This window comes from Mercenaria mercenaria, unplaced genomic scaffold, assembly GCF_021730395.1.
Source record: "Mercenaria mercenaria strain notata unplaced genomic scaffold, MADL_Memer_1 contig_4357, whole genome shotgun sequence".
Lineage (NCBI taxonomy): Eukaryota > Metazoa > Mollusca > Bivalvia > Venerida > Veneridae > Mercenaria > Mercenaria mercenaria.
In genome coordinates this window covers 1-7,652 of record NW_026462578.1, presented here as the reverse complement: position 1 = coordinate 7,652, position 7,652 = coordinate 1, and the positions used below count along the sequence as shown (strand labels likewise).

Below are 7,652 nucleotides of genomic sequence, written 5' to 3'. Positions count from 1 at the left end.
GCTAGACGAAATGGTCCCATTTGGTTAACAAAGAGATGGCCCATATAAAGCAACCTAAGTCCAAAATAAGGTCAAGGTCAAGGTCAAACTGAGGTCAGGTGATGTCTGAAGATGAAGAATGGTCACAGGTTCTGTCTGCATTAGTATAAAGTCATTCAGTAAGGGGTATTGATGCTAGACGAAACGGTCCCATTTGGTTAACCAATATATGGCCCATATAAAACAACCTAAGTCCAAAATGAGGTCAAGGTCAAACTGAGGTCAGGTGATGTCTGAAGATGAGGAATGGTCACAGGTTACAATTGCACTAGTATCAAGTCATTCTAGTAAGGGGTATTGATGCTAGACGAAACGGTCCCATTTGGTTAACCTCGTACGGACGGACGAACGGACGGACGTTCTAACGAAACGGTAGTTATGTGACAGCCCCATTGTTCTCTCTTTTGTTCTAACAGTCACATAAAAAGAAAAAGGTCACATAAACAGAACGGAATGAATGACATCAAAGAGAAAGTACCGTTATGCAGTCACTTAACCATCATTTCGCGGGCACGGACGGACGGACAGGACGATCACTATATGCCTCCCGCATCAGTAGATGCCGGGGGCATTAAAACATTTAAAAACCTCTTGTACAAAAGTTTGTTCGGTATAATAAAACAAATACTATATGGCAGCGTATGTGACACTGGTATTGTCAACCTCGAAACAGAATGTCACCACGCGACATCTATCTCGACAGTATGACATTATATTTTGAGCGCAAGACATCTTAGTTCATTCGCTCAACATCCCATCATGAGAGCATGGCATTTTAACTCCAGCACTCGACATGTTAATTCGAACGCACGAAATCACGTCTCGATCACTTTACACCTTATATCTACTGAAAATGTATGATATATGCGTTATAGAAAGGCCTTGCCACCGAGGGATCACACTCGAATATGTTGATAGACAACCAATGGCAAACTGATTGACATGCAAAAGTGTAACTGCACCGATCTTAAAAACGCCTGTGCCTTTGCACAAATGAGACTTTAATCGGTCCATGAAGTATTCCTGTGTACCAGTGAAGCTGTGGAAAAAAAATGATTTCCTGCCAAGTGATCATGGGTTCTAATTCTGTGTTGAAATTTTAGTAAATGTCATAAGGCGACTATCAAGCTGAAGATCATGTGTTGTCCTCATTGCACTATTTCAAATACCGAGCGGGGTACCTTTATATTTTGCATATCTTTAGTTTCTTGGCATTGCCTCCTAGTATCACATTGTCATTCTATCTTTCCAAATTGATCCTTAAGTCATCTACCCTCACCCCATAAATCAATTTCTGTTTCCTTTAAAATTACTTCTTTACTATATTTTAGATTCCTGTATCATTATTAATAATAACAATATTATTATTATTCATTCATTCCTTTCCCCACCTTTACCCCATCCCTACCACACGCCTCAAATACACGACATTACCATCCCGTATCATTTAAGTGGAACTTAACATCTCCCTGTCACAAACACTGTCCCTATTTCAAAATAATTTCACTTTTTTCTTGCGTGACCCTCTATCAAAACAGCCAACTATAGGCAAGGTGAGCAAGGTCCTCGTCTTTCAATATGTACAAGGAAGTAGAATATAGATAATTATACATGTTAAGACTGCTGTCCTCAGAAAGTATACATGTAATAGAATGTATAACTTCCATTGGGCTTAAAGCTAATACCACATTATTTTACTATTGAAGATCCAAGCCTATTACATAATTGATTATAAATACATGTGTGGGGTTAGAGAGCAATAATTCGCGTTGTGGTTTTATCTGTCTTTATTTACCGGAAGAAAAACATGTAATAACGGAAAGCTGACGTCTGATCAGTGACGTTGACGTTGAACTCGATCCCGCCGTCATGACGTTATTGGTATTCGCGCCAAAATAGTTGGGTATGTTTCTCGACATCCTCCGGGCCACGAAATGATAACTTTAGTCTATCTTACTTCCAAGGGGTAGAGTTTCACAATGGGTCTGGATGTAATAAGTCCATTACTCAGGCGTAACATCGCCGCACGTGTAAGACCGTCCTTTCCGGTGATGAACTGCTCTATAGTTCCAAGTTTTCAATGAGTCCTTGGTGAGTCATCGTATATCTGCACCACATCGCCAACCTTTATAGTCTGTGTGTTGTTTCCTGTCGTCCGGTGGTATTGGCGTAATGACGTCAGGTATTCATGTCGCCATCGTTCACGGAAGTTGCCGATCAGTTGTTTCAGTATCCTTGCACGTTTGGATATGTCCGTTTGTGTAGAGGGTTTGGGTGCAGGAACTTCTTCTAGATGTGGAAGGGATGTAATACGACGTCCGTAGAGCAGGTGCGCTGGCGTAAGTGGATCCGGATCTGCTGCATCAGTTGTGACGTAGGTAAGCGGTCGGTCATTCATGACTCCCTCTATCTCTGTAACGATCGTACGTAAGCTTTCGTAGCTGATAAATGCACGACCTAGTACCTTTTTAATGGTGGTTTTCATTAGTCCAATCATCCGTTCCCACCATCCACCGAACCATGGTGCTCGCTTAGGTATGAATCTCCACTCGGTGCCTTGGCTATGGAAAGTATCTTGGATAGTCGCTGATCTCAATAATAGCTGAATGCTGTTGGCTGCTGCGTTAAAGGTAGTTGCATTGTCAGATGCCAGGATACGGGGTAGTGAATTTCGGCAGGTAAATCGTCTGAAAGCCCGGATGAAAGATTCTTCAGATAAATCTGGTACCACCTCGAGATGAACAGCTCGTGTAGAAGCGCACGTGAAGAGGCAAATGTAGGCTTTCTTCTCAGCATTGTTTCTGTTTCTAACATAAAGCGCCCCCGTGAAATCGACTCCAGTTACTGTAAAAGGGGGTGCGTCTTGAACTCTCATCTTAGGTAGGGGCGGGGGATCTGGGGCTGCATACGGTCTTCCTGTAACCTTTCGACACTGGGTACACTTTCGCTGAAGGCTCTGGACGTACTGTCTGAGAGCAGGTATCCAGTATCTTTGTCTTAAATGTGTGATCAAGGCACTCGTGCAGGCGTGTAGCTGGGTCTCATGCGCGTCTAAAACTATCAAACGCGTCAGGGGGTGTTTGTTCGGGAGTAGGTACGGGAATTTCGTTAATTCTGTCAGTGGTGCATTGTGGATTCTCCCACCGCAGCGAATGTATCCATCTTCGTCAAGGAATAATCGTAACTGTTTCACGAGTGTGAGACGTTTCTCGTTGGTCTTAAGGTTTGTAATTTCGGCTTCGTAATATGTTGACTGGCAGCTATGCAACCACATTCTGCTAGCTTCTTGTAGTTCTAGCACGGTCAAAGGTTTGAGTTTGGACGGACATTTGCTCATAGATCTGTGTTTGGACTTGCATCTGTTTATAAATCTTTTGACATATGCTGTCACTCTGAGTAGAGTTTTGTATCGGCTAACTTGTTGATGTCAATGACATTGTGAATGCCGTACAGGGACTGAGTTGGATTAAAGGGGCTGCTATTCCTGTCGTTCCCTTGTTCATCGATCGTAGTGAGCAATACAGCGTTCTCGTCAACTTGCCAGCTTGGCCACATACTCTGGTCAGTAAGCCATTCAGGTCCATTCAACCATAACTTATTGTTCTGGAGCTGTATGGCTGAGATTCCTCGTGTTAACAGGTCAGCTGGGTTTTGATGTGTTGGGCAATACCTCCACTTCCGGTTTTCCGTAAGCTCTTGAATCTCTGCTACTCTGTTCTGGACAAACGTTGTCAACTTTCGCTTCGATACTAACCAATGGAGGATTATCTGGCTGTCAGACCACATGTAGACTTTCTTCGCTGGTATTGAATGAAGAATGTGTGTCAATAGACGGGCTCCGATCACTGCCGCCATGATTTCGAGTTTTGGTGGGGTCAACTCGCGATCTCGCCATAACAAATGTAGACTTCTTTCCTCGAGATATGTAAACCACTGATCCATATGCATGTAGACTGGCATCACAAAATACGTGAAGGGATACATCTTCTGCTATACCGGAAGTACTTGTGTCGTCTGCTTCATTAAAGTAGTACCTCGGGAATCTTGTCACAATCGAACAGTTTAGGTCTTCTGCTAAATGATACCATTGAATTTGTATGTCTTCAGGGAGGGGAACATCCCAGTCATATTTCTATTTCCATATATCTTGCAGAAGAATTTTGGCTCTAATCGTTAATGGACTGAAGACACCAAGTGGGTCATATAGCTTTGCTGTTTCTTGAAGTCTGGACCGTTTTGTCATGGAATCAAACGTAGGAATGTTCTTTTGTGCCACGGATAGCTGGTCTGTAATAGGATCCCATCGCATGCCAAGAATCTTCGTGACCTTGTCAGAGTCAAGCACATCTTCGGCTTCAGCAAGACCTCGCAGACGATTGCTGTTGGAGTTCCAGGAACGTAAATTAAAGCCAGCAGAGACATCAGGTCACGTGTATCACGGAAGTAGTCTGCTACGGTACCCTCATCTGGAAAACTGGAAATAACATTGTCCACATACAAGTCCTTCCTCAAGGTTTCACTCACCCAGACATGTTCATTTTTATCGAGGTGTTTCATAAGTGTCGCGTGCAAAATGAATGGTGAACAAGTAGCGCCAAATAGAACGGATTTGAACCTGTAAGTCACCAAACTGCTATATGGATTGTTGCTGTCGCTCAACCACAGGAATCTCATTACGTCACGGTCTTTCTCGTCTAGTTGCACGTGCAGGAACGCCTTTTCAATATCGGTGCATACGGCAAATCTATGTAGGCGAAATCTCATAAGAATACCAGTCAAGTCGTTGAGCTCTGGGGGATTAGATTCTAAACAGTCGTTCAGACTAGGGGAATCTTTGTTCTGTCGACAGCTACAATCAAATACTATTCGGATAGGCGTAGCAGCCGAATCTTTCTTCACGGCGTGATGTGGAATATAGTGTATCTGGTTCCGGGTATAGTCAACTACAACTCTTTCTACGAAACCTCGTTTCTCTTGGTCTGCAATTATCTTGCCGTATTTCTGCAACATTTCCGGGTCTTGACGAAGTCGCCGGATTGTGTTCTCTGTTCGTCTTACTGTGATGTTGTAGTTGTCGGGTAATGGTTGATGCTCACGTTTCCATGGTAACTTCGCTGAGTAATGACCGTCCTTGAATTCAATTGAGTTCATCTGATAGGTCGTAAGATAGTCAGAAGTAGTTCCCTCGTCTTTTTCATGGCTGATACCTAATGATTCTAACTTCCAGAATCTCTCTAAGTCTGACACATCTGGCGGGAATGTAATGAGGTTCATGATGTAATCTGTAGCCGAATCTGTTGATTGTATCGGAAGTGGTCCGGACAGTAGGTATCCTATCTTAGACTGGACCGCAGTCGGACCGTTGCCTCGGACTACTCAGTTTCCAACGATCTCCCTGTATTTGTCAGCACCAATCAATAGCGATATGTTGAATGTTTAATCTTCTGTAACAGGATGTGCAAGTTTAAGCCCTCTAAGATACGGAAGTGCTGATGTGGTACGATGTAAGTTTCTCAATGGTACAGCAATGGTTGGTACTATGAGAACATCTATCTCTATTCTCTCTTTGTTATCAGTCAACAAATACACGGTTGCTTTATTTTTATGGCTGACTTTCATCGAAGACGACCAAAACGCTGCAAGCTGTACGACCTCTGTGCCATTTCGGCTAAGTTGAAGTTTGTCTGCTAGTTTCTCTGTAATAAATGATCTCTGTGCGCCCTCGTCGAACAATATATTAGCATCTGTACAATTGCCGTCAGACGTTACCTTGGCAACAGCGGTCTTCAATAAAACACTTGGTCTTGATTTCGTAGTAGAATGGAGTATAGCGGACTGTCCACTAGAACCGGATATAACATTATCTCTGTTGACGGAAGTAGGGGCTGGGGTGAATCCTGGGGCTGTAGCGTTCATATTTGTGTATGCGGGGGTAGGAGCTGTGGTAAAGCTTGGGGCAGTAGCATTCAAGTTTCTGTGTGTGGCTGTTTGCTTATCTTGTTGATCACATATACTTGTATGGTGTTTTCGGCTACAAATACGACATCGATGGTTAGATCTGCATGCAGCAACCCTGTGGCTCCCTAAACAATTAAAACATAATTGTTTCCTTTTAACAATATTTTTGCGATCAAGAGTTTGCGTTACCTTCTTGCAGTCACAAGCAAAGTGATGATCGTCACAAATGGGCATCTTAGGCGTTTTGATCTTTCTGAAATTGTCGTCTGATGTTTGCGCGTGCTCGTGGGATTTGGTCTCGTTCCGGTGAAGAATGAAGCTGTAGCGTTATGACATTCCGTGAATGTGTCGGCTGCCCTGACTCTAGAATGTTGATTTCTTTCTTCAATGCCTGTCTTAGTTCCGGAAGTTGCCAGTTACTGCTGCCATGTTCACGTGTCATATTTCTAATGATTTCAGTTGGAAGCTTTACTATTATCACGGGAACCAGAAGATTTCCATACGAATCTTGGCACTGCCCAAGTGACTGTAACCCTCTAATATTTGACTCCATTTTCTCCTGAAATGACCTTAGGCTAAGGATATTACATGTTGGACGTTTTAGCTCGAGTAGGCCTTGCATGTATGCATTTACGATTTTGTGTTCCTGTCCGAAACGTTCACGGAACAATTCAATTGCTTGCATGTAGTTAGAATGGGTCAGCTGGAATCCCTCGATCACTCTGGCTGCATCATCTGATAATAAGGACCTAAGGTAGCTGAATTTCTGGACGTCTGATAATGATTCGTTGTTATGAATACTCGATTCGAACGAATCCCAAAATGTCTGCTATACCAAGATATTTCCGGTAAATATTGGGAGTGTCAGCTTTGGTAATTTTTGAAACTGTGAAGACTGGTTTGATTGTATAGACATGTTACTTACTTCTCTGCCGGAAGTGCTGTCGGTAATATTTCCTGAACGATCTGCGGTGGTTGCACTGTTCGTACTGTTCCTAGGCTGCTCATATTGCGGCAAATCTACGGGATTGAGCAATGGTGGCGGTAAATGGTCTTTGGTCTGTTTTCTCAGTTGTGCCTCCAGGTTCCGGATTCGAATCTTGAGATGCAGCATGTAATCTTCGGTTTCTAGCATCTCAGCTTCATAATCATCTTCATCAGTCTGGGATAAAATCTTCTCGTTAACATCCTCTATTAACTTCACCTTAGTCTGCAAAACGTTAAGTACTGTATGAATCTGTTCTTCGTCGTCCACTGAAGCCTCTAATTTCTCTAAATGTCTCGAAATAACTGCCTTTTGAGCGTCTCTCATCTTTATTATCTTAGATAGATCCATTTTTCTCTTTCTTTTGGTCACGGCACCAAAATGTGGGGTTAGAGAGCAATAATTCGCGTTGTGGTTTTATCTGTCTTTATTTACCGGAGGGAAAACATGTAATAACGGAAAGCTGACGTCTGATCAGTGACGTTGACGTTGAACTCGATCCCGCTGTCATGACGTTGTTGGTATTCGCGCCAAAATAATTGGGTATGTTTCTCGACAACATGTCTTAGTTTTCAATAGGCATTGTCGACATTAAAAGTTCATATTACGATATATATCTGTTTACAAATTCTTGCAACATTTAATGTCAAAAGTACAACTTATAGTGGCA

General features: G+C 42.8%; 2 protein-coding genes across 2 annotated transcripts; both read right to left on the bottom strand.

Moving 5' to 3' along the window:
• Positions 1-2,116: 2,116 nt before the first annotated feature.
• On the bottom strand, positions 2,117-3,376 carry LOC128553823 (uncharacterized). The gene has a single exon (XM_053535010.1). It carries the CDS (start codon positions 3,374-3,376, stop codon positions 2,117-2,119), a length of 1,260 nt encoding a protein of 419 aa, XP_053390985.1.
• A 902-nt stretch (positions 3,377-4,278) lies between these two features.
• Positions 4,279-5,313, bottom strand: LOC128553822 (uncharacterized). The gene has a single exon (XM_053535009.1). It carries the CDS (start codon positions 5,311-5,313, stop codon positions 4,279-4,281), a length of 1,035 nt encoding a protein of 344 aa, XP_053390984.1.
• Positions 5,314-7,652: the final 2,339 nt, after the last annotated feature.